General features: G+C 44.2%; 6 protein-coding genes and 2 non-coding genes across 15 annotated transcripts in view; 3 read left to right on the top strand and 5 right to left on the bottom strand.

Moving 5' to 3' along the window:
* LOC108025322 (aminopeptidase N) overlaps window positions 1-5,702 on the top strand; it is a 30,739-nt gene extending 25,037 nt beyond the window's left edge. For all 4 annotated transcript variants that reach the window (XM_017095746.3, XM_017095744.3, XM_017095745.3 and 1 more), the window contains 7 exons: window positions 1,873-2,238; window positions 2,299-3,729; window positions 3,798-3,921; window positions 3,981-4,171; window positions 4,240-4,407; window positions 4,475-4,618; window positions 4,676-5,702. In XM_017095746.3, coding sequence (XP_016951235.1) covers window positions 1,873-2,238; window positions 2,299-3,729; window positions 3,798-3,921; window positions 3,981-4,171; window positions 4,240-4,407; window positions 4,475-4,618; window positions 4,676-4,931 — 2,680 coding nt within the window. In that variant the 3' untranslated portion in view covers window positions 4,932-5,702. The remainder of the gene's footprint in view (window positions 1-1,872; window positions 2,239-2,298; window positions 3,730-3,797; window positions 3,922-3,980; window positions 4,172-4,239; window positions 4,408-4,474; window positions 4,619-4,675) is intronic.
* A 267-nt stretch (window positions 5,703-5,969) lies between these two features.
* On the top strand, window positions 5,970-7,802 carry LOC108025080 (uncharacterized). The gene is made up of 6 exons (XM_017095339.2): window positions 5,970-6,084; window positions 6,258-6,459; window positions 6,514-6,650; window positions 6,714-6,770; window positions 6,830-7,145; window positions 7,204-7,802. Coding segments are annotated over exons 1-6 (1,311 nt in total). The 5' UTR covers window positions 5,970-6,083; the 3' UTR covers window position 7,802.
* Window positions 7,803-7,933: 131 nt separating this feature from the next.
* On the bottom strand, window positions 7,934-8,005 carry Trnaq-uug (transfer RNA glutamine (anticodon UUG)). Its single transcript has one exon. It is a non-coding gene; the product is annotated as a tRNA-Gln (tRNA).
* Window positions 8,006-8,184: 179 nt separating this feature from the next.
* On the bottom strand, window positions 8,185-8,256 carry Trnaq-uug (transfer RNA glutamine (anticodon UUG)). The gene has a single exon. It is a non-coding gene; the product is annotated as a tRNA-Gln (tRNA).
* Window positions 8,257-8,619: 363 nt separating this feature from the next.
* Window positions 8,620-10,409, top strand: LOC108025503 (sperm-associated antigen 1). Of its 2 annotated transcripts, none has more exons than XM_050888910.1 (5): window positions 8,620-8,949; window positions 9,018-9,459; window positions 9,525-9,652; window positions 9,709-9,836; window positions 9,907-10,409. In XM_050888910.1, the coding sequence occupies exons 1-5, from the start codon at window positions 8,715-8,717 to the stop codon at window positions 10,321-10,323; spliced, it is 1,350 nt and encodes a 449-aa protein (XP_050744867.1). In that variant the 5' UTR covers window positions 8,620-8,714; the 3' UTR covers window positions 10,324-10,409. The 2 variants fall into 2 exon arrangements, with proteins under 2 accessions (XP_050744867.1, XP_016951512.1); XM_017096023.3 differs by having other exon boundaries at window positions 8,624-8,987; window positions 9,044-9,459.
* LOC108025504 (uridine phosphorylase 1) lies at window positions 9,599-11,897 on the bottom strand. Of its 3 annotated transcripts, none has more exons than XM_044090903.2 (7): window positions 11,844-11,897; window positions 11,560-11,615; window positions 11,378-11,501; window positions 10,980-11,321; window positions 10,779-10,920; window positions 10,526-10,719; window positions 9,599-10,476 (listed from the first exon to the last, which is right to left on the bottom strand). In XM_044090903.2, the coding sequence occupies exons 2-7, from the start codon at window positions 11,568-11,570 to the stop codon at window positions 10,387-10,389; spliced, it is 903 nt and encodes a 300-aa protein (XP_043946838.1). In that variant the 5' UTR covers window positions 11,571-11,615; window positions 11,844-11,897; the 3' UTR covers window positions 9,599-10,386. The 3 variants fall into 3 exon arrangements, 2 of the variants coding, with proteins under 2 accessions (XP_043946838.1, XP_043946839.1); XM_044090904.2 differs by having other exon boundaries at window positions 11,833-11,859; XR_007764617.1 differs by lacking the exon at window positions 9,599-10,476 and having other exon boundaries at window positions 10,571-10,719; window positions 10,976-11,321; window positions 11,833-11,871.
* Window positions 11,898-12,416: 519 nt separating this feature from the next.
* Window positions 12,417-13,914, bottom strand: LOC108025030 (uridine phosphorylase 1-like). The gene is made up of 7 exons (XM_044095506.2): window positions 13,904-13,914; window positions 13,601-13,655; window positions 13,422-13,545; window positions 13,024-13,365; window positions 12,823-12,964; window positions 12,570-12,763; window positions 12,417-12,512 (listed from the first exon to the last, which is right to left on the bottom strand). Exons 2-7 carry the CDS (start codon window positions 13,609-13,611, stop codon window positions 12,417-12,419), a joined length of 909 nt encoding a protein of 302 aa, XP_043951441.1. The 5' UTR covers window positions 13,612-13,655; window positions 13,904-13,914.
* A 252-nt stretch (window positions 13,915-14,166) lies between these two features.
* Window positions 14,167-22,803, bottom strand: LOC108025445 (uridine phosphorylase 1). 2 transcript variants are annotated; one of them, XM_017095942.3, is made up of 6 exons: window positions 22,570-22,803; window positions 21,118-21,187; window positions 16,389-16,512; window positions 15,784-16,131; window positions 15,125-15,496; window positions 14,167-15,055 (listed from the first exon to the last, which is right to left on the bottom strand). In XM_017095942.3, the coding sequence occupies exons 2-6, from the start codon at window positions 21,171-21,173 to the stop codon at window positions 14,912-14,914; spliced, it is 1,044 nt and encodes a 347-aa protein (XP_016951431.1). In that variant the 5' UTR covers window positions 21,174-21,187; window positions 22,570-22,803; the 3' UTR covers window positions 14,167-14,911. The 2 variants fall into 2 exon arrangements, with proteins under 2 accessions (XP_016951431.1, XP_016951430.1); XM_017095941.3 differs by lacking the exons at window positions 21,118-21,187; window positions 22,570-22,803 and adding an exon at window positions 17,426-17,665.
* Window positions 22,804-23,327: the final 524 nt, after the last annotated feature.

The raw sequence follows: 23,327 nt of genomic DNA, 5'->3' as shown, positions 1-23,327 counted from the left end.
AAACAAAAGCCTTGACAAGATTTCAAAAAAGGGCCTGTTGATAACGTAACCCTATCATGCAATTAATGAATTAAAGCAATTAGTTTCACCAGGCACTATTAAATTACAATTACAATTATATTATGACAGTCAAAAGACAAGATAATAGGGCCGATAGCTCAGAAACGTTTTGCATACTTAACATTTCATAGCTGGAAAATTAAAGTAAATTTTATGTGTAAGAAAAAACGTTTAACACCTTTAGATTATGGAAATAGATTCCAAAGAAGTAATAATAAAATGGAAATCCATGCTAATGGGACCAACTTTTTCCAATCGCATCTCATAAATACCGCTACACGGCCGCCGAGCCTTTTCTTTATCTTTATCCGTATCCTTGGAAAACTTCTCCTCTGGCATCCGCCCCAAGTGAACCCCATTGACGTCACTTTTCTGGGGTCGCGAGTACACGTTTACTTTTCTATTTCCACGGCCCAAAAGTGGGTCAAGGATTGAGCCGTTGCAGTTCAGTAGTCGCCGTGTAACCAAGTGGGCTAACAAGTTGCTTAGGCCACCGCAGGAGATGGCCAGTCGGGAGCCAGTCTATAGCTCACCGTCCTCCAACCCCCAGCCATGCTTCACTTCACACAAAAGATGCGGCACAGATCTGAGGAAAAGAATTAACGCACGCCGACAGTCGGCATGACATAATGCGCCAAATAGATGGATGGATAGAACGATACTCCCTGGCCAATGAAGATGCGCATGCATTAATACAATTGACACAGAAAGCCCAAGCTGGGCATTAATTTGAGCAGCGCACGCAGCCTCAAAATCCAGAAGTCGATTCTTGATGGATGGCGGCAAGTGCAGCACGCAGTTTCGCCACTCGAGTGGATCGATGGCAAGTGATTTTGCAGCCGGCGGTCAAAGCGAACAGAGCTGACCGGTATCTGTATCTGGGAGATACTATCTCGAAGCGCGCTTCCTGGTCGCCCCCCAGCGCACACACGCACTGTAAGCCCATTGCAATAGCCACAATTAATTGCAACTAGGCGCAAAGCCCGCACCCAGGGGATTCCAGATTGGCCAGGGCCTGGGAGGCGGAGGACCGGGATTTGGAGACTGGAGGATGGGGCCACAACTGGCTGCATCTGCCAGCGGGTCTGTGGCATTCTTGGCATTCGCGCGAGAGAACGAGCCGGGGGAATTGATATTCAATCTTCAAGATATACTCTAGCTGCTGGGAATAGTCAACTACCTAAAGACTTTACTGAAATGATGTATTTAAGAGTGCTAAATAGAGTGACTGTAAATTGATTGATAGTTAATGGCCCCTTAAAAACTTTAAAGACTAATATCTGTAGATAATGGTATGCTGTACTCATGCAAATTTATACACTAGGCCCCAGTATATTTTTTAATAGATAGAATGCAATAAAACCTCCTAGCTATTTTTTTAAGATACAAATTGATCAACAATTATCTTGACTAACCATAGAGCATTGTGAATTCATTATACCTATCTGAGAATTGATCTCCCTTCTTGTTTGCCTTGGTTATGATGGCTGATGCGGCTCATGATGGCATGCATTTCATTTGCCGCCATCCCGGACTAATGGCGACGTCCGAGGTTCGTGGCAGATTGGATTGGATTGCACTGCCCCCGAATGGGTGCCAAACACATGTTTGGATGCGGTGCCCACTAATTTGCCCTCTTGGCGAGTGATTGATTGATTGGCACTTTTGATGGGGCCGACCTGACATTTTTGGCAGCCTTTTGCATTTGCCTTGCATTTCACCTGCAGGCGGATGTTTGCTCTGGCATTTCCCGATCTATTTCTACGATACCCACTAGATGATATCTGCTCAATGATACCCCTCCTCTTGCAGCCTGCTGATTGAGCCCAATGCGGAGACATCGATCAGCAATGGCAGCCTGACCATCGAGATCGAGCGGGATGTGTCCAAGGTGACCAGCTGGGAGCCCATTGTGCTGGATGTGCATAATGTCAGCATCTCCAATGTGCGGGTGATCCGTTCTCTGCCAGCTAAGCCGGGTAATGAGGAGCAGGAGCTGGAATTCGACAGCGATTATGGGGAGGATAATGCCACCTTTGTGATCAATTTGGACAAGGCTTATTCGGCGGAAACCCAGTTGAAGGTGCAGCTCAGTCTGGACTTCATCAGCCAGGTGACGGACACCCTGCAGGGCGTCTACAAGACCAGCTACATCAACCCGGACACCAATAAAGAAGAGTAACTTAATTATCCTAAGTTATAGGAAACCCATTTATGGACGATATTCCCCCTTTTTAGATGGATGATCAGCACCCAGTTCTCGCCCATCGATGCCCGCCGCGCCTTTCCCTGCTTCGACCGCCCCGACATGAAGGCCAACTTCTCAGTCAGCATTGTCCGGAGCCTCCAGTACAAGATGGCCCTGTCCAACATGCCCAAGTCCCACACCATCCGCTATCGCCGCGGCTATGTGAGGGATGACTTCATGGTCACGCCCAAGATGCCCACCTACCTGGTGGCTTTTATTGTGTCCAACATGGTGGACTCCAGATTTGTTGCTCTGGACAGCGAAATGTCGCCGCGAGTGGAGATCTGGACGAGGCCACAGTTCATAGATATGACCAACTATGCCTATAAGATGGTACGAAAGTTCCTGCCCTATTACGAGGACTTCTTCGGCGTGAAGAACAAGCTGCCCAAGATCGATCTGGTGTCAGTGCCCGACTTTGGATTCGCCGCCATGGAGAACTGGGGGCTGATAACCTTCCGGGACTCGGCTCTGCTGGTGCCCGAGGACCAGGAGCTGGCCTCCTCCTCGGAGCACATGCAGTATGTGGCCCAGATCATTGCCCACGAGCTGGCCCATCAGTGGTTCGGCAACCTGGTGACGCCCAAGTGGTGGGATGACCTCTGGCTGAAGGAGGGTTTTGCCTGCTACATGAGCTACAAGGCCCTGGAGCACTCACACCCCGAGTTCCAGATCATGGACACCCTGACCACGCTGGAGTTCAAGGAGTCGATGGAGCACGATGCGGACAACACCTCGCATGCCATATCCTTCGATGTGCGCTCCACCAACGATGTGAGGCGCATCTTCGACCCCATTAGCTACTCCAAGGGCACCATCCTGCTGCGCATGCTCAATTCGATTGTGGGCGATGTGGCCTTCCGCGCGGCCACGCGCGATCTGCTCAAGAAGTTCGCCTACGGGAACATGGACCGCGATGAGCTGTGGGCCATACTCACGCACCATGGCCACGAGCAGGGCACTTTGCCCAAGGATCTGAGTGTCAAGCAGATCATGGACTCGTGGATCACACAGCCGGGCTATCCGGTGGTCAATGTGGAGCGACGTGGTGCCGATCTCATCCTGAGCCAGCAGCGCTACCTGCTGCCCTCGAAGAATCCCGGGGATCAGAGCAGCTGGTTCATCCCCATCACCTTCGAGACGGATGAGCTGCGCAAGGGGGACAATGTACCCTCCCACTGGATGAGGAGCCAGGATGAGGGAGAGCTCATCGTGGGCAATGTCTTCACGCACAATAGCAACAGCGACAACGTGATCTATCTGAATCTCAACCGCCAGGGTTACTATCGGGTCAACTACGACATGACCTCCTGGCTGGCGCTCAAGAAGAACTTCAGCACTCTGCCCAGGATCACAAGAGCCCAGTTGCTGGATGATGCACTGCATCTGTCCCAGGCGGAGTATCTCAGCTATGATATACCGTGAGTTGTGGAGTTTTTATATAGCAATTGATCAAATTCTTAATCTTAATCACTGTGGTTTCCTACAGATTGACCTTCCTGATGGAGCTGTTCACTTCTGTGGACGATGAATTGCTTTGGAGTGCCGCCAAGCCTGGCCTCAACTATCTCATTTACAACCTCAAGAGGGAGCCTGCTTTTGAGACCTTTAGGGTGGGTTATTAGCAAGGCTTTGACCTCTTAGAGTTAGTTACTGAACTTTTTCTTAACAGGCCTTCATGAAGTTCATTGTGCGTCCCGCCTTCGACCATTACGGTCTGAATGAGCCAGACAATGAGTCTCATTTGCAGCTGAAACACCGCGCTTTGGTGGCCTACTTTGCCTGCAAGTTCAACTACGATCGCTGCACCCAGGTGGCCCAGGTCAAGTTCCGCGAGTGGATGCGCGATGCCAAAAAGAATCCGTGAGTTTTTTGTATGCCCAACATATGTAGAGAGACTAAATTTAATGGATACCCTTTGAAACCTCCAGCATCAAGCCAAACCTCAAGTCTGTGATTTACTGCACAGCTCTGGCCGAGGGTTCCTCGCCCGAGTGGTATTTCGCCTACAAGCAGTACAAGACCACCACGAGTGCGTCGGAGAAGGAGGAGATACTGACCTCGCTGGGCTGCACCACCAAGCCCTGGCTGCTGTCCAAGTGAGTTTTTAAAAAGCCAAGTTATAGCCAAGGATAAGGGATTAATGTCTATGCTACCTTTTTATAGGTACCTCAACATGACCATCAATCCCACATCGGGCATACTGAAGCAAGATGGAGCCTTGGCCTTCCGGGCAGTGGCCTCCAATGCCATTGGTCATGAGATAGCCTTCGACTTCCTGCAGGGCAACATCAAGGAGATAGCCGAATAGTAAGTTTTCGAAAATATTTAATAAATATATATTTATAAATGGTTTTTAACCAACAGCTATGGCGATGGCTTCTCCACGCTGTCCGAGATGATCAAGTCGCTGACCATCTACATGAACAAGGACTACCACAAGCACCAGCTCCTGGACCTGGCCGCCACCTGCCGCAAACTGGGACTGAAGGCCGTGGAGTCGGCCATCGATTTGGCCCTGGAGCAGGTCAACAACAACATCTACTGGCGCAGCCACTCCTACCACAGCCTCAAGAACTTCCTCGAGGGCATCGTCAGCGAGTTCCAGATCAACATCTTCTAGACGAGCATCATCATTGGGACTGGGGGACGAACAATTCAAATTGATTTCAACCAAAAACGCGATTTAGTTACCCTTATTTGTATTCATGCGAAGGCCTCAAATTATTTTTAATGAAACGAATTATTTGCGAAAAGTGATATAAACGTGTAAGTTAGCCAGCATAGTTTAGGTAACCCATTACTTTTTGCAATTGTATATTTATTTATTAGTAAGCCGCGCTTCTTCTGCTTCTCGGCATTGCTCTGCAACGTTCCTACTAAAAATAGAAAGAGACCGGAAAGTACATAGATCGAATAACTCTCATTCATCACTTTAGGCATCGGTTTTAGAACCCAATACAATACCATATATCTGCAACAAAAAAACTAATGCTGCTTGTGTAAAATCTGTATTACCCATACGTATGATTGTCAGGTACTTTATGTTCGCACCTTAGATCCTAAGTGTATCAATCTAGCACTAAGAGAACCAAAAATCTATTTTGTAGGCGATCCAATCAAGATGTTTAAAGGCCACGGGAAGAGAACGGAGGCAGGTTGAGCTTCGGGCTTAAGATATTGAAACTGAGTGTCCTTAATGCATGGTTTAAAATGTTTGCTTAGGCAGGATAGCACACACAAATATATTTATTAATATACGAGTACCTATTATGTATTTTATAAAGCCCAACACGGAATTACTTGTATCGCTGCTGCACAACCATGTAAATAAGTTTTAAAGCTTACACATAACATTTAAATAAACTATGTATTTACGTAATTTTATTCAAAACCATCTTTTTTATTTGGGCATGGGTTTTCTAGGGAGAGTTTTGAATTTGGCGGGAAAAGAATTTGAATGAAACAGTTGATGTGTCCCTGGTATGAGGGCCATATTGGATTGCTAACTACGGTCACACTGAACTGGGACTTTAAAATGGTTCCACTTACTAGTTATATAACATTTACGATAAGTAATCAACTGGTTTTATTATTTATATTTAAAAATATTTTTAAAACCATTACCAATATATAACTGGGTAATTTATATAGTTTTTGAGTTTAATGGCAACCCTAGACAATGTTTTCAAGCATTTTTTGCCATTCGTAGTACGGTCTTATCATAAAAAAAACTCGTTTTAAATTGTAAACAAAACCAAATATCTCCTTTAAAAGTAAGTAAACGCCTTTTAAACTTATACATCCACATTAATTTAGTAGGAATACCCAAATCATATCCATATCCCAAAGTCTGGATAGATAAAAGACCATTCTTAACTTGAGGCACCATGTGTTTCAAGGATATATTATGAACTGCACTGTACTTAAACCACATATTTTAATCTAGTGCTGGCCAGGCGGAAGTGGACGCCATCCGAGGAGGACAGGTTCATCGACATCTGGTTGCACAACCTGCACCTTTTCATACCCGGCAGGAAACTGACATACATCTACTCGGAGTTGGAACTGTATTATCGGGAAGTTGGCTTGGAGATCAACGCTCAAGGAATCAAGTCCAAAATGGAGACATTGAAGCGAAAATATTACAGGTCAGTGTGCTACTGTCGAATGGAGAATCAGTTTGATTATTTCCAAGATTTCAGTATGTTGTACTCGGACAACGAAGACCAATCAACTGCCTGGAAACACTTCGACACGATGGCACTCATAGTAGCCGGTTCTAACAAGGAGGGCACGGATACGGAGTGGAAGGACTACACGCAGCCAGCCAAAACCTCTCGTAAGAAGTGCCTCCATCCCTTATAACACTCCAACTAACCAAGGATTTTCAATATTCTTTAAGGCTCCTCTCGATCTTCTGTTTATATGGACGAAGGCTCACAGACCCAGAGCGAATACGGTTCGAAAACGTTAACAACTTTACTTTATTGTTTTCTCATAATGATATTTATTTCCTAGAAGGAAATTTCAACTCTGTTTTTCTGGACGAAGGTTCCGTGAACCTTTTTAACGAGGAGGAAAAGCCCCAACCCAAAAGGGTAAGACGGAGATATAGTAACACCAGCCGCATTCGAGTAAAACCCCGAAGAATTTGGACGACGGCGGACGAAAGTCAGTTCGTTGATGTCTGGGAAAAGTTTGGAGTTGATTTACAAAGTGATAGGACAAAGATGGATGTGTACAAGGACATGCAACGAGAGCTTGATGAGCTTGGTATTAAAATAATGCCCAACGACATAAAGTCCAAAATTGAATCGCTGACGCGCACGTTTAGGTAATAACCCTGAAAACCAAGTTAATTCCTATTATTTACCATCGCATTTTCATTGCAGAGCTCACCAACATACTGTGGGAGACCAGTCCGAATGGATACATTATCCCAAAGTAAATCGGATCCTGACTCCTATAGATTTTAGTAAGCTTCAAAATTTCTTCGACGACAGCAGTTCGGAAGAAGACTCCGAGTGGTTCAAGAAAATGGAACCAAAAGAAACAGAACCCGAGACCTGCAGCGAGCCCCCGAATTCTACCGACTCTGTCGACAACAAAATCGACGTTAGTAGGGAGCCAGAGCCGGAAGTCTCTACCAACTGCTCGAACTCTAACGACTCTGTTGTCAATCAATTCGACTGTAGTTCTCAGCCCAGCTCTCCCGAATCCAGCATAGAATTTTCCATGGTTGAATCTAATCCAAGGCGATGCGAAGTGTCCATTGAGATTTTGGATGAGGAAGAGGCTGTCAAGCCATTGCCATCGCCCCCGTTGGAAAAACTTAAAGCTGCTGAGGATTTCAGCCAATTTGTAACAAAGGAGTTGGCCGTCTTGAATGATGATTTGCTAATTGAAGCTAAACGCCAAATATACAATATTATTTGCGGCCTTCAAATGAAACAAAATGAACTTAATAAAAAATCGAAATTGGCCAAATAAAACATCGTACCTTGCATAAAAAGTGTATTTTACTCTTGATATTATGGTCATGAAGATTTGGCTTTTTAAACTGCTTAAACATATTGGTAAATGAAAAAAAAATATAATATCTCCAAAAATAAAAAATGTTTTAGGTTCTACCGAGATTTGAACTCGGATCGCTGGATTCAAAGTCCAGAGTGCTAACCATTACACCATAGAACCGCGTTGTCAGGCTGGCGCAAAACGAAATAACAATCTCTACGAGGATAAAGTGAATAAAAACCGTTTTTTGGGTCAAAATAAATTTAAAATATTAAGTATTTATTAAATAAGTTGTTATGAAAAAGTTTTCTTTCTAAAGAATATATAATAAGAAATAAAAAAAAGGAATTTATGAAAGCAGGTTCTACCGAGATTTGAACTCGGATCGCTGGATTCAAAGTCCAGAGTGCTAACCATTACACCATAGAACCTTGGTACAATACATGCTGCTAAAACACACTTTTCTGCTGCGGGCACATTTTTTGTTGTTCTAGGGTGGTTTTTCGAGGGGTGGGTGTAAGGATGGTATAAACTACCAATGGGCTTTCGGGGGTGGTTGATAAATGGAAAGATTGCTATTTTTGTTATAATATATTTAATTTCAAACCAAATAATTCGGGTCAAGGTTTACTTGTCGGGTTAACGCCACTGTCTGGGTTGTGTATTTTAAAAATAGCAATAAAGTAAACATAGCACAAATGCACATTCTTAATCAGCAATAAAACGATCCTTAACCTTGTCATAACTTCCAGAGCCAAACAAAAGAAAAACCCACTCAGTTTTGTTGCCTAGCAAGCCGGCATTTTGTTGCTTGATCGATATGCACAGGTCAAAATAGAAAACCCTAAGCAGCAGTTATATATTTATTTCATAGTGCAAAGCCGAAATAATGGAAAACGAAAATAAGAAGTCCCTCCTGCAGAAGTATAACATACCCTTGCACCACTTGGACTTTGCCTACGTGGAGAAGTGCACCAATGGTCGGGAAATGGAGAAAATTGTGCAAATCCTGCGGTCTGGCGAAGAAGGTTTCTACCCTGACTTGCTACGCTGTTCGGAGGAGAAACTGAAGGAACTGAAACCGGATAGTAGACTGTTTCGCTACGAGGAACAGATTAAGCACAGTAATGTCTTGGACAAAAATGAACTCAAACCCATCCTGGTAGGTTCCTCTAATCTCTCTTCGGAATAGGTATAAACTTTGTGCGACAATTTAAGGATTGGACTGAGGCTGTTAAATCGAAGGACAGTGCCTTGAGCGAGCTGAAGAAGTCTCAGCAGAAATTGGATCTTCCCTCGGTACGCAAACCCTCGAAAATCGATTTGGAAAAACAGAAAACCGAGACACCAAAGCCTGCGGCTAAGACACCTACTCCGTCCAAGGCTAGGATCAAGGATGACAGGATTAAGTCCACAGATTACCGTAAGTGGGATAAGTACGATCCCGATGAGGAGATACTGCGCATGGATCTGGACGAGGAGCGCAGCAAGGAGCAGGCCGAGCAGAGGGCTTCTAGTCAAAGGAAATTGTCCACCGAAGATGAGTTGAAGAACGAGAAGGCCTCCCTGTACAAGCGCCTTCAAACTCAGCTGAAGAACCTAAGCCAAGTGGAACGGGAACAGTACGCAGAGAGGTATTTATTACAGAGGGTTTGCTACCTTATCGCTTATCACTTAAATATGTATACATTTCTTAAAGGCACCGCCTCAAAGGAAATGAGTGCTTCAAAGCCAAGGAATTTGATAACGCCATTGAAGAATACAACTGTGCCATTCTTTACGATCCTCAAAACGCAGTGCATGCTTACAACAATCGCGCTGCAGCTCGTAAGTGGTTAATCATTTTATTAAAACATTAAACAATATTATCTCTTTCTTGACAGATATCAAACTGAAGAAGTATTTTTCAGCCATAGCTGATTGCCAGGCTTGTTTGCAGCTAGATCCAAAGAATGTCAAGGCCCATTTCCGCATGGCAGAGGCTCTCAATGCCGAGGGAAAACATCTAGAGGTAATACTTATACGGAACATTTCCTTTTGTTTTCTTTTAAGTATAAACTAAATGAATTGCCCTCCCTCAGTCCTTGTCAATGTACCAAAAGGTCCTAGAATTGGAGCCGGAAAATGTGACTGCCAAGAAGTCCGTGGAGAAGCTAACTTCGCTGCTGGGCGAGGTGGCTCCAGCCAGTGCCACACGCTTGAAGATTGAGGAGCTCGATCCGCCGGAACTGAAGACTGCCGAGTCCAAGAAACAGCTGGCTAAAACTGCCAGCACACCACCCCCTAAAGACTACGATCTAGCCGAGTTGATTAAGCCAAACCGCATGGCTAAGAGCAAGTTGGTCTCGGCCGCCGAGGCCTTGGGCAATAAACTCCAGGCCCCCAAGGGCGGAGCTCCCCAAAAGCCTCCACTTCCTCCAACCCCTCAAGAGTCCATGTTGCGTTTGCCACAGGACAACCTCAACACTGGCAATAAACTGCTGATCCAGGAGATTTAAAGGTGTTCCTGGTGTATCTAAAATAGTGTGCTGGTGTACTAATACAAATAAATGATGGCAGAGTCACTGCTGCAGTAGTTTCTTCACATAGCGGCCAACCACCAGGAAGGGACGCTGCTCGAACTCGTGCTTCTGGTCCATAGTGATGGTGACCTGGAGAGAAAAGGGTTAGTCCTGCCACTATATTCACATTGCCCCTTACCTGATCTCCTTCGAGGCGATTCACCAGGGTCACACAAACATCTCCGGCCTTCACACCCACTTTCTTGGTTACCGAGGCAAACATGCTGGCCTCCATCTCGATGTTCCGGATCCCCAAATCATGGCACTTTTGCAGGAAGTCCATCTTATCCTTCTCGGTGTACTCGCATATGGCTCCGTCGGTGCGTCCCTGACCTGGGTCAAAGTCATCCCTATGGGGATCATTGGGTTGGGGATACTGTTCTATCACTTACCCTCGTAAAAGCACTCTGTTCCCATTGTGTTGGCACTTATGGTCTGAAACCCATCACTAGGATCGGCACCGTATTTCATAATATCGTTGATAACGTCCTCGGAAAACTGAGCTGGTCGCACCACAAGTTTTCCAAGAATAGCCTGATGAAGTAGAAGGGAATGTACTTTACCTCTTCATAATTTGTTCATTTATTACCCACGATTGCATGTTCGTTGCGCAGCAGACCGTTAAAAGCATCCTTGGTGACCACCACTGTTCCAGGAGGCACTCCCAGTCCTCCGCAGGTGCCGATTCGCAGGAAGACGGGATCCTGGCAGCGGGCGTACCTGACCAGCTTGAGCAGCTCGTGGAGCACAACGCTGAAAGTGGAGGATCCAACCCCGTGACTCACGCACAGAACCGGACCCACCTTGTACATGGCGTAGCGGTGGCCGCGCTCGCACAAATCCACCGGATCACTCTGCTCCGACACTCCCAGTACCTTTCGCATATAAAGGGCCAGCTCCCGCATTCGAGATGCAGTTCCTCCCGTCAGAACCACCTTCAGAAGGTCCCAAAATGAGTAAAATACAAATCACTTGTCTATCCCATTGTTACCCTAACATCGCCGAATCTCTGCTGAATGTCACTGGTATCCTGGGTATTTGCCACGTTAATATCCAAGTGGTACAGAAAGTCCGATGGCATGGTATCCAGATTGGGGTTGGCCAATTTCACCAGACTGCCCATATTTGTTTCTTTCAATATTGTTTTTTACATTTAAACCAGCTCATACTTACTTTCTCGGCATTTTGAAGTGATTCTTTGGTACTTTATTTTAAGAAAGTATTTAAGTCTGAAAGTATAAAAAATGAAATATTTTTTCAAGACATTTCTAGGTCTTGAATAACTTATTCCTTGTCTGGTAGATATATTTATTTTAGTATCCCTATATAGTATCCCTAGTCATCTGAATGAAATCCTCTTATGTATAAATATCAATGTTGTCTTTTTGTTATACATAATATTTATTTTAGATTTTTCTGATTACACAAAAAAATAACATTGCTTACATTGTACTCACATTTAATATTTATTGCGGGAAGAGCGATCTGTTCACTGCGAAAGCTTTTGCTGAACTGAACAATATTTTTGCCAGCTTTGAGTTGAATGCAACTTGATAGCGTACGGCTCGTTCACATAAAGAAAATTAATAAAAATGTGCACGCCAGCAAGAATTGGGCGTTATAGGCGTTAGAGTGGGCGCTGAAACTAACTTGGGTTCTCTGCAGGTGCATAAAAACGCATTTCTTTGAGAACATTTTAAAAAGTTTTTCTTAGTTCTGTGCAAAACCTGATATTATTTCCTTAGTTCAATAATCATAAGACTCAGTTTAAGTGATTGGGAGAGAGAATGCATCCAGAGAATGGTTCTCGCAAATGCATATACGAGGCAACATATATACGTAAGATACTTTTTTGTAGCGGCGAGTCGTACTGAACTTTGGTATCTGTAAGGCATTATTGACTTTAACAATAATAAAATTGGGAGCTAGCGTCCCGTGTCCTGCACATAACTGCCTTAACTACATGGAATCTCATCCGCCCAGTCCCACTTCATTTATAACTCGATTTATTTTAAGCCAAGCCACTATATTTAAAGATTCTGGGAGAGTAGTTTCTTAATATAGCGGCCAACCACCAGGAAGGGTCGTCTTTCGAACTCGTGCTTCTGATCCATGGTGACGGTAACCTGGAGCGAAATACCATATATGTAGGATGGTATATATATTTTTGGATTTCCCATTACCTGATCCCCTTGAAGGCGATTTACCACGGTTACGCAGACATCTCCGGCCTTGACTCCCACTTTTTTGGTTACCGAGGCAAACATGCTGGCCTCCATCTCGATGTTCCGGATCCCCAGATCATGGCACTTCTGCAGGAACTCCATCTTATCCTTCTCAGTGTACTCGCATATGGCTCCGTCGGTGCGTCCCTGACCTGGGTCAAAGTCATCCCTATGGGGATCATTGGATTGGGGATACTGTTGTATCACTTACCCTCGTAAAAGCACTCTGTTCCCATTGTGTTGGCGCTTATGGTCTGAAACCCATCACTAGGATCGGCACCGTATTTCATAATATCTTTGATAACGTCCTCGGAAAACTGAGCTGGTCGCACCACAAGTTTTCCAAGAATAGCCTGATGAAGTAGAAGGGAATGTACTTTACCTCTTCATAATTTGTTCATTTATTACCCACGATTGCATGTTCGTTGCGCAGCAGACCGTTAAAAGCATCCTTGGTGACCACCACGGTTCCAGGAGGCACTCCCAGTCCTCCGCAGGTGCCGATTCGTAGGAAGACGGGATCCTGGCAGCGGGCGTACCTGACCAGCTTGAGCAGCTCGTGGAGCACAACGCTGAAAGTGGAGGATCCAACCCCGTGACTCACGCACAGAACCGGACCCACCTTGTACATGGCGTAGCGGTGGCCGCGCTCGCACAAATCCACCGGATCACTCTGGTCCGACACTCCCAGTACCTTTCGCATATAAAGGGCCAGCTCCCGCATTCGAGATGCAGTTCCTCCCGTCAGAACCACCTTCAGAAGGTCCCAAAATGAGTAAAATACAAATCACTTGTCTATCCCATTGTTACCCTGACATCGCCGAATCTCTGCTGAATGTCACTGGTATCCTGGGTATTTTCCACGTTAATATCCAAGTGGTACAGAAAGTCCGATGGCATGGTATCCAGATTGGGATTGGGCAAATTAACACTGCTGTTGGTACTCATAAATCAGTCCTTTTTCAATTTTGTTATAGGCTTACACTAACCTTTTCGACATTTTGATGTGGTTCCTTGACAATTTCTTTTTAAAACGTTCAAAATCTGAAGAGAAAGCAATTTGATTATAATTTGGCTGGATTTCAAAATTAGCTATCTATGTTTTGCCGGCACCGCGTCTGTTTGTTGCCAGAAAATTGACTATCTATGTATACCTATCAAAATAAAAACTTATTTTAAGTTTGTGCAAATAGAAGACATGAATATAAGTAGGTATAAAAATAAGAAATATTTGTGGTCTTCATATTTGAATAGAATGTTTTTTATATTTATCGTTTGTTTTTCCTACACACTATACTTCTGCGATCCGTTCGCTCCGAGCGCTGGAACACTATTGTGGGGATCTTGTTGAAAAATAGAATATGGCAGAGATGATCAGTATAGTCGATCCCACTCGTTGACAAACACAACACGTTGACTTAGATAGGTATACGAAAAGTATTTCTCAAACATTTACCACAGTGACCTTTGACACTGAACCACATAATATTGAAAGACCTATACAACCCCCCCACTCGGATAATTCTCCTCCCAAAAAGATTGACAACTCAATAAGTTCGTATAATTTAATTACAATTCGTTTTTAATATACCGTTGAAATATTTGTCATAAATTTCGTTTTTACAATATAACTTGTATATTTTTCAAGTGCTATCCGTAATAATATGTTGATGTTATCTTCAGCATTGGTTTCTTCTTCAGATAGTTTTCATTTATTTGGATATAACTAGACAGAGAAAGATTAAGTGCTGTGGAATTCGCTTTCGAGTCGAGTGTACGGTAGCAACACTAATCAACATGTACATTTAACAAATCTTTAGGAATTCGAATACAATATAGGAGAATAATTTATCTAACAGAGATGTAGCAATAAGTTGTTATTTTAAGAGTGTTTATTATTGTTGACCCCTTTCCTTGAGTAGCGCCATTTCAAATATGCAACATAACAATTAACAATTGGTTTTATTTCTCTATATTATTCGTTCTATCTTTTGTGATCTCAAAAGCGTTTATTTCTGATAACCTTTGAACGTCACACTCAGTGATACCGTCTTTAAATATTATAGGCATACATATATATAAGATTTGTGTTAACATATTTCGGCGTTTAGCAGCTCAATGAAGTTACGTACAATATGATCGGTTTTAAATTATCTAACGAGGTTGGGGCGATATACACAGAAATAAAGCTAGGAACTTAATCAGAGCTAAACTAGGGAATGTTGAAACACCATTGTATACTGGAACATACATATAGTAAGAAGGTATGGTAAGATGAACCTGGCGATGGAGCCCACTGATTACTCGTGGGCCTGCGACTCCTGCTGGACGAGCTTGAAGCGTCGGGGCGACTTGATGGATCCCTGGTGGCCAAAGAGGGACTTCAGCTGCCCGTTGTGTGTGAGCACCTTGCGAATATAGCGCGACACTAGGATCTGAGGACGCTGCGGGGGGGAAAAATCCATCTTTAAGTATGTGTTTTTAAATAGAGGAATCTATTTAGGGTCACCCACCTGCTGCCACTCGTGCATGACCTCCTTGGGGGCGTTGACCTGATCCCCGTTCAGGCGGTTCAGCAGGGCCACACAAACCACCGCTGCCTTGATCCCGGCATGGTGGGTCAGGGCCGCGAAAATGGTGCTCTCCATTTCGATGTTGACCACCCCGTTCTCGCGCAGCTTCTCCAGGTAGGCCATCTTGTCGCTCTCGCTGAACTCGCAGAAGGCCCCGTCCAAGCGACCCTGACCCTCGTAGAAATCGTTGGTGCACAGCGTCTTTCCAATAATGGTGTCGTATGGATCATCGGCGCTGGACAGGGACTTCAGCTCGCGGGCCAGCTTCTTGTCCAGCTTGGCAGGGCGGTGGATGGTCTCGCCCAGAATGGTCTGTAAATAATGTAAAGTAATGTAAAAAATGTGGCACTAAAATTAAGGCATACATTAAAATGGATTTTACTGATCAATATTCGTCTACATCCCACAAATCATAACAATCACATTGTTAATTAAAAAGTTATGAATCAATTAGTTATCCGTAGTACCTCTACCACGCCCTAGGTGGCGCCACTCGTTAGACGCTGCGCCGAAAGATATGCCATGGAATTTTGTTTGCAAATTGAAGTACCCATGATCTCTGAGATCTTAATTGCACTCTACTGCAAAGTTCTACTTACAAACTCATGGGAATTCCGCAGCTGGCCATCGAGGGCGTCCTCGGTGATGATGACGGTGCCGCCGTCGACACCGATTCCTCCGCAGGTGCCTATCCTGATGAAGACGGGGTCCTTGCACTTGGCGTGGTACATCAGCTTGATCATCTCGTGCATCAGGATGCTGACCGAGGGCGTTCCCATGCCGTGGCTGACACACAGGACGGGTCCCACCTTGTACATGGAGTAGCGGTACGAATAGGCACTGATGTCCTGCAGTTGGGTGCCCGCTGGCAGCTTGTAGCCGATCTCGTTCATGATGAAGTGGGCAAAGTTCTCCATGCGCTTGGGTGTGCCGCCCATGCAGACAAACTGCAAGGAATTCAGAAGGCGTTACTTACGAAAGCTACTAGAGGGGAATACCCTTTCTCATATTTCAGATTACAGATTGTAAGTTGATAATCCAATCGAAAACAGCCCATCATTGCAGTTTTCTTATCAGAGCTCGTTAAGTTTGTAAACCCGACTGTCTAAGCAAATAATTAACTTGATTGCTCCACTGATTTGATAGCAATCAAGGTCTAGGCCTGGGTCTAGTCTCAACCGAGCTAACGATTCATTGAACTCACCTTAACATCGCCGAACATCTCCTGCAGGTCGTGGCTCTCGCTGCCCAAGGCCAGGTGATAGAGGATGTCCTGGTCCATGAGCTCAATGTTTGAGTTGCGCAATTTGACGGTGCCATCGGAGTACCTGGAACAACAAACCGCATCTAATTAACAAACTGGTCCACTCTATTCTAATCACCAGCTGCGGGGCCCATTAATTTTCGCCCACGTTCGGTTTAAGAAAACGAACGAGTTAATTACTTTCAGCTGGCAAGTGTACACAGTGCAGCCCACTTAAAAGCTATCTTTCTCTGATAAAAGATAGGTTATCTACGAGTTTCCTAGAAATGTAGCTGCACGAACAAGCCCCCAAAAGTTTAATCAATGAGTGGGCAGCCGAAATTCGTCATAGCTGCTACTTTTCTTACTTTATCTTGTGCGTAATAGTATGTAATTATTCATTCTGATTTTTGTTAGTCACTAAAATTTAATAGAATTACTGAAAAAATAGTTTTATGAACTCAGTTCCTTCAATATAATTGATGATGTTTATATTTATTTTGTCACACAATCATGAGTAAGCACATGCCGGCTTCGAATGTCAGCTTTGAATTTCGCCTTTCTAATCAATGTATTTTTTGTAGAGACCTCCCAGGGGGCCTAAATTTCACTAATACCAGTCTGTGGTCTCTATCAAGTGCGTCAAACGCGAGAGCAAAACAAAAAGCAAAAGGCTATGATGTGAGCATATAAAAACCAAACCCCGGTGAAGTCTTGACCTTGATTGATAAGGGAAATACGTATACATGTTTCGTTAGGCCACCGACAAACATCCGATTATAATGAAATCTCATAACTACATTCTGAAACCGAAACCGGATCGTACGAAAAGTGTACGTAATACTATTATCTTAAGATAAAATAAGAATTCCTATTTATAAACAACTTTAGTTGGCAAAGATTGGAAAATTCCAGAACTGTTTGTTCCCGCCAAGGGCAACCACCCCTGATCCTTGGAGGAGCAGCTGCAGGGCGAAAACCGGTTTCGGCGTCCTTACCGCGTAATCTTCTTCACGTAGGCATCGTCTGTCTCATCGTCCTGCAGCGAGGTCCTGTGGGCGCAGTCATAGTGGGCCTTGAAATCGTGCGACTGGCTGTCGGTTATGGTGGGCGGCATGATGTCACCTCCTTAATGTCCTGTTCGACTCACTTCCAACGCCAAGCGAGACCAACGAGCCGAATCAAACAGAACTGCGGGATTCGTATAGACACGTCAACGCTTCGAGCGAAACTGAAAAAATTGCTTGGGTTTCCCCGGTCCTATATAAGGCGGTTTACAGAGCTCTGTTAGCGAGCTGTTGTGGCCCGCTGTTGATCTCTTGAGGCCCCTTATAAGTCGCGACAGATAGCTCTACCTATCCTAGGGTTTCGGAAGCTAGCCCTCAGTTATGCTGCGCAATTTGATTGTGAAATATACATGTTTATTGTGCCAATATAATATTGTAATGGAAACGTGCTAGTTCCTCGGGGAAGGTCACTTCTACAGAACTACATACTACCGATTGTAATCAGTTCAAAGCGACTTATGCAGCACTAATCAAGTGCAATTGCCTGCCGCCTCGGCGCGAATTGAAGCGGAGCATAACGTATTTGCGTAATCCAATTTTTGCAATTTTGCCAATTTATTGGCTCTGCGAACAGGGTGCTGGGCGCGTTCAAACAGCCGGTATGCAAATGCGCCTCGGCACTTTTGGTCTTGTATACTTCAAACTGGTTTTCAGCTACGAACTTCGTTTCACATTCTTCAACCTCTGATATTTGCAAATGAGATGCAAATAAACCTAATTGGGCATGTATTTTATTTTAGAAAAACATGTGGAAAATAATTGCATAAAATTATCTGATTTGAACACCCGTTATCGCAAACTTGAATATTTGCTGCGAATGTGTATATTAAGTCGTATTTCAACATGGCCAAGAATGTGAGCGCTGCAATGAGCCATACTACCTTTATTACAGGCGGGCCCAGTCATCGCCCTGAGAGGCAAACAGAAGCCGAGAGAAACAAGAAATAAAAGGCTAGAAATACGCGTTTGCAGACCAAAAGATACAATATACTTTTAACGAGATACAAAAAGTTTGCCATATCTTAAGAAAAGGATGTCCTCTTTTAGTTACAGGATTAGAATGGATTAAGAACATGAAAACTTAAAGATAAAGTTTCCTAAATTACTCTAAAATACTCTGAAAATTATTTTTCTGTTTTTAAATCATTTATAAAAATACATTAAATTTTAGTACACTTTATTGAACATTTTTTAAAAATTTTGGACTACATATGATTATAATATTTTTTCAGAAGATATAGCTTAGACGTTCTAGAAGTCCAAATTACCCGCCTACTAGGGGGTACCAAACGAAGTGAAAAAAACAAACCCAAAGGCAAAAACAAAGCTTAGTGAAAAGCAGTCAAAAAGGGGCTCGGCAGTGTTGGCTAAGTGAAGTAGAGAGAGAGGGAGAGCAATAGTAACAGAGACAGAGACAGCAAGAGTAAAATGGAAGGAGATGGAGAGGTTTCCATGTACGTGATGGGGCTCACAATTTTATTTTTGAGGTCGCACTCGAACGGTGAACACAGCGCGGCAGTGGTGGAATTCACTTAATGGCCAAACTCGTAATTAACTTGGCCAATTCCCCGTAACCATTCATTGATTGACTCGGCCAGCTGCAAAGCCAAACAAAAATCGCCGCTTTATATAAGCGCAAACTATGCGAGAGTTGCTTTGATATTTGTTTGCATAGCCAGGGAGAAAAAGAAACCTCATTAACCCAAACAAAAACCATTGAAAGTGGTTCAATACCGAAAGCAAGTTTGTTTTCTTCATATCATCCGATGAGGGCCTTCTTGAGGAACTCTTTGTAATTTGAGATGAGTACGCAAACGTGGCCATTCCAAGTCTTTTCTTTGGGTCATTCCACTTGGCTACCCTGAGCCAACTTGGCTGTCAGAGGCAGCAACAAATGTCACTGCCATGAATGTAGTCTTTTCCTTTGTGAGCTGGAGCTCTTGATCTATTTATGGGTGAATCAGTACTCATTAAGAAAAATCTGCAAGAATTATACCTCAAATATTCTAAATACTTTAGATTTTATTCCAAAGTTCCTCTATTTTTTACCAGTGAATGTTCACATTTCCAAAACCGATTCCATGGCGGGGGAACTTCTTTGAGACGGATGAAAGCTTTCTCAGCTTTGAAAGAGTTTTGCATTAGTCACGTCACAGGGCAGCCATTAATCAGAGAGCTTTAAATGGAAATCCCTTAAGGTTCTTGAGCCCATTCAGACTTTGCTCGGGGCAAAATGGAATTGCATTTACCCGGACAAAGCTATTAAGCGTCTCTGCAGGGCTCAGATAAGACTTGTCGGTTGGTCGGGTAATTACAAAGGGCGAGTGCAGGTGAAAGTCAGACAGAAGGTCATGCCAAGTCCAACAAAGAGGCGAGTGAAATGCAAATGAAGCTGCGGACAATGCAGAAGGTTTATTATGGTCTTACTCAGACGACCGAAATGAGATGCGAAATCGGGGGCGAAGAAAGCAGAAGTCGGGCAGAGTTCAGTGGTGACAAGTCATGTCGTCATCCCACAGCCCAACCCAATCCCAATTGCATTACTCACGCACCACTGTGCACCACCCACCCAATTTCCAATTTGAATGTGGGCGGTTTGGCAGCTTGGCCATTCGACTGGCTGGCATATGCCAAAGGGCCAGCCGAATCGATAATTGGCTCTTCATTGTTTTGCCGGCTTTGAACTTGCGACTACTGTGCGTATGGGCACCCACACCCACCCACACACCCACTCCACACCCAAGGTCGCATAATGAAATGCCCTTGTCTGGTTATTTTTGCACTGGCTCTACCCAAAACTGTGCCAAATACCGGGTAGATATAAGCTATTTATGGGTCTCAGCTGTGGCTGACATAATTCGGGCGATAGCTGAATGAGCCAGTAATTAAAGGCAATTTGTGCGTGGTCGCATTATGCGATTATGCTTAAACCAATTAGATATGATTTGTGTCATTCGGGGAAAAGGGCGGATATATTTTTTGGCAAGGGAAGCGAGTCTCTGTTGTTGTGCAGTGCTGTCTTTTAATAGGAAAACTCATTTATTAAGAGTTCAAAAGTTTTAATGTATCATTTTTCCATTATTTATGGGTTCTTTAGTAAAATGAAATATTGGAATGTAAGGTATGAGGAAATTCGAGAATATAGAAGGGGAAATAAGTGCACTTCTAAGTTTATTTAAACGTTTACGGCTTGTGTGGTCTAAATTTAATATAATAATGAGCCTGTGTATATAAACCCAAATCAAAATTGTAAAACTTTCCTACAATTTTGCTTATATATTATCTGACAAAATAATTTTTCCATGGGGTAGTTTTACCTTTTCTCACAAAGTTACCCATGCACAATTAAGGTTGCGCTCAAAAGCATGCTATATAAATTTGTTTCAGCCTCCAAACAAATTGGTAATCCCAAACACCTTGTGCCTTCGCCTTCAAATTGCCATAACACCCGCATTACCAACTTGGCTACCTACCAACAATTGCTGGCATATTGTTAGTCAGTTGAGAAGTTTTGTCGCCAAAGTTTATATTTATAGCCCCGCACCGAAACAAAAACTTTGGATTAAGTCAGCCCAAGTTGGGCCGTGCTGTTCATTTCTGAGGGAAAAGTTAGGGGTACTCACTCGTCGAGCTCCTCCTCGGAAAGGGAGGTACTGTTTCCGGCGACCAGCAGCGACATCTTGCGGTGGGAAGCTGCAAGCAGAAAGGGAGGAGGAAGATGAGAAATTAAAACGCAAATGGAATTTTAATAGGTCGTAATGCCGATGTGCCAAGTGGCAGCAGCTTTTCAAAAAGCGATGCTGAGCCCATTTAAATGCGTGCCACACGCGGAGGCCTAAACAAGCTTTGCCGCAGGCTGGCAAAAGGGGAAATACCATTGAAGAAGAGGAACACCTAGAGAAATCTATTAAAATTTGTAAATATTCACCCCTAACTCAAAGGTTAAATGGTTTTCTTTAGCCACATATAATACTTATTTATTTTAATCTACCATTTTCTTTATGTGTACAGTGAAAAGTGGAAAGTGCGCACAAAGCATTTTGACAGCTTTAATTAAAAAACGTCAGACCAACGTCACGTGCCAACATCAATGCTACGGTTCGTGTGGTGCTGAAAGTTGTGCGGATGTTGGTGGCCATCAGTGGAGTCCTCGGAGTCCTTGAAACGTTTGCAGACCCCGACGGACCAGCTAAATGTTTAAGCTTTTCATTTTTCGGGGCTTATCCGCTGGCACTTTTCGCATTATTTTGCCCCAAGATTGGACACGTTCGGCCAACATGGCAGGCCTGCCCTCTCAGAAAGTTATGCCGCACTTAGCACAGAAGTATCTTTGTTTTTTTAGCTGGGCGAAGGTTCAAGGCCAGCCACAATTAGCTTGACCAGGCTGGGAGAACTCAAAAGCGCCGCAGGGAGTCCTCAATTTGTCCACTTTGTTTATACTTGTTTCGCAGAAATGTTTACTCGCCTGCTGGCTATGCCTTGAATTTGAAATTGGGAACAAGAAAAACAGAAGGAACTGTTGCATACTTCTCGGTAAGTCTCGGGGGGTTGGCATAATCAGAGGATTTATTAAGGGCCTAAGGAAAACAATTATTAACAGGATGTGGCAAGGATGGGTATGGATAAGGTGGCCCCTGTGTCATGATTACACACCCCTCCCTCGCTAATCCATTTGACTATCCACACAGCCTGTTGACCCATTAAAGTGGGCATATAGCCTTGAAAGCGTTTGCTGAACCGTTCCACTGAACAACAGGCCAGCGAGTGGTGCAGATGGAATAGGAGGCGCCTAATGGAATAGGGGTAGAAAGGGAGAGGGTTGATACAATTATTTTGTTCCCTCTTCCACCGAGAACTTTTTTAATTATTTCAAGAACCCTCCTCTATGCAGGCAGATGTTCCAAGACAGTGCATTGGTCGCATGTGTGTGTATCCTGCGGCAGGATAACACCAAGAATTGAGCTATTGATTTTCTACACAGACAGCATTAGCAGGGAAAGTTTTTCGGGCCAGACAGCATAGTTGCGATATGCTGTTTAATATTCCTGCTTCTTTCTTTTGCCCCGCCGACTTACGTAAAGTTTTCTGGGTGATGGCTTTAATCTGGTGCGTGGTGCGCAGCAAGTGAGTCGAATCGAAGCACTATTATTCCACGTTGCCTTGTCGCGAGTGCTGAATTGCTTTGTTTATCTGCAGGCACGTGAAGCAAACAGGAACGCTTTCTTCCCCTTTCTCCGCACTCTCTCTGGGTGAATTTCGGTACAAAAAACACGGGGCTGCGATAAAAACAGGAGAGCGACGACCAGAGCTGCGCGAGGTTTCAAAACCAACTGGCTGAAGGGGAGTCCCACACGGCGGAATGCCATGGCTCGACTCTGCTCGGTCGAAAGTCACTCACTCTCTCGCTTTTCGCTCAAAGGAGCGCTTCGCAGACTCACTCGTCTGAAAAAGTGCTGCCACCGTCCAGGGGTTATTTAATTATATGGCCAGAGAGCTAAGCAAGCAAAGCCAATAAAAACTGTTTACAATTTCCACCGAAATCTCACTCAAGCCGCAAGAAGTGAAGAGTGAGTTTCGACTTTCTGTGCAACAGCTGCTGCGCAGAGCCTCCTCTTGGCCATCTCTTAATTACGGGGTCCGCAGGACACGAGTTGACCATTAAAGCCGGGCTTAATTATTTTCAAATGTGCACTTAACCACCTTAAAGGTGTTGCAAAATTGAATGCGAAACAAGGGGAGCACTCGGGCGCATACTCGATATTTTGTGGTGAGGGGGTGGACGTTGCGCATACGCCATGTACGCCACCTCATAAACGTGGTGTTCGGCCAAGGA

This window comes from Drosophila biarmipes, chromosome 3R, assembly GCF_025231255.1.
Source record: "Drosophila biarmipes strain raj3 chromosome 3R, RU_DBia_V1.1, whole genome shotgun sequence".
Taxonomy (NCBI): domain Eukaryota; kingdom Metazoa; phylum Arthropoda; class Insecta; order Diptera; family Drosophilidae; genus Drosophila; species Drosophila biarmipes.
Note: the sequence above shows the minus strand (reverse complement) of the source record. Positions and strands in the feature narration are given on the sequence as shown.

What these genes read in the sequence shown, in the direction of transcription:
- LOC108025503 (XM_017096023.3), top strand. Translation starts at nt 8,715, where the DNA reads ATGGAAAACGAAAATAAGAAGTCCCTCCTGCAGAAGTATAACATACCC. An exon ending in CAACAATCGCGCTGCAGCTC is followed by an intron (nt 9,653 to 9,708) that starts GTAAGTGGTTAA and finishes CTTTCTTGACAG; the next exon opens with ATATCAAACTGAAGAAGTAT. An exon ending in CCGAGGGAAAACATCTAGAG is followed by an intron (nt 9,837 to 9,906) that starts GTAATACTTATA and finishes GCCCTCCCTCAG; the next exon opens with TCCTTGTCAATGTACCAAAA.
- LOC108025030 (XM_044095506.2), bottom strand. An exon ending in TGCGCAACGAACATGCAATC is followed by an intron (nt 12,965 to 13,023) that starts GTGGGTAATAAA and finishes CTACTTCATCAG; the next exon opens with GCTATTCTTGGAAAACTTGT. An exon ending in ATCGCCTTCAAGGGGATCAG is followed by an intron (nt 12,513 to 12,569) that starts GTAATGGGAAAT and finishes ATTTCGCTCCAG; the next exon opens with GTTACCGTCACCATGGATCA.
- LOC108025445 (XM_017095941.3), bottom strand. Translation starts at nt 17,544, where the DNA reads ATGCCGCCCACCATAACCGACAGCCAGTCGCACGATTTCAAGGCCCAC. An exon ending in AGATGTTCGGCGATGTTAAG is followed by an intron (nt 16,132 to 16,388) that starts GTGAGTTCAATG and finishes AATTCCTTGCAG; the next exon opens with TTTGTCTGCATGGGCGGCAC. An exon ending in TGCGGAATTCCCATGAGTTT is followed by an intron (nt 15,497 to 15,783) that starts GTAAGTAGAACT and finishes CATTATTTACAG; the next exon opens with ACCATTCTGGGCGAGACCAT.
- LOC108025504 (XM_044090903.2), bottom strand. An exon ending in TGCGCAACGAACATGCAATC is followed by an intron (nt 10,921 to 10,979) that starts GTGGGTAATAAA and finishes CTACTTCATCAG; the next exon opens with GCTATTCTTGGAAAACTTGT. An exon ending in ATCGCCTCGAAGGAGATCAG is followed by an intron (nt 10,477 to 10,525) that starts GTAAGGGGCAAT and finishes TTTTCTCTCCAG; the next exon opens with GTCACCATCACTATGGACCA.
- LOC108025080 (XM_017095339.2), top strand. An exon ending in GCAGCCAGCCAAAACCTCTC is followed by an intron (nt 6,651 to 6,713) that starts GTAAGAAGTGCC and finishes ATATTCTTTAAG; the next exon opens with GCTCCTCTCGATCTTCTGTT. An exon ending in TCGCTGACGCGCACGTTTAG is followed by an intron (nt 7,146 to 7,203) that starts GTAATAACCCTG and finishes TTTTCATTGCAG; the next exon opens with AGCTCACCAACATACTGTGG.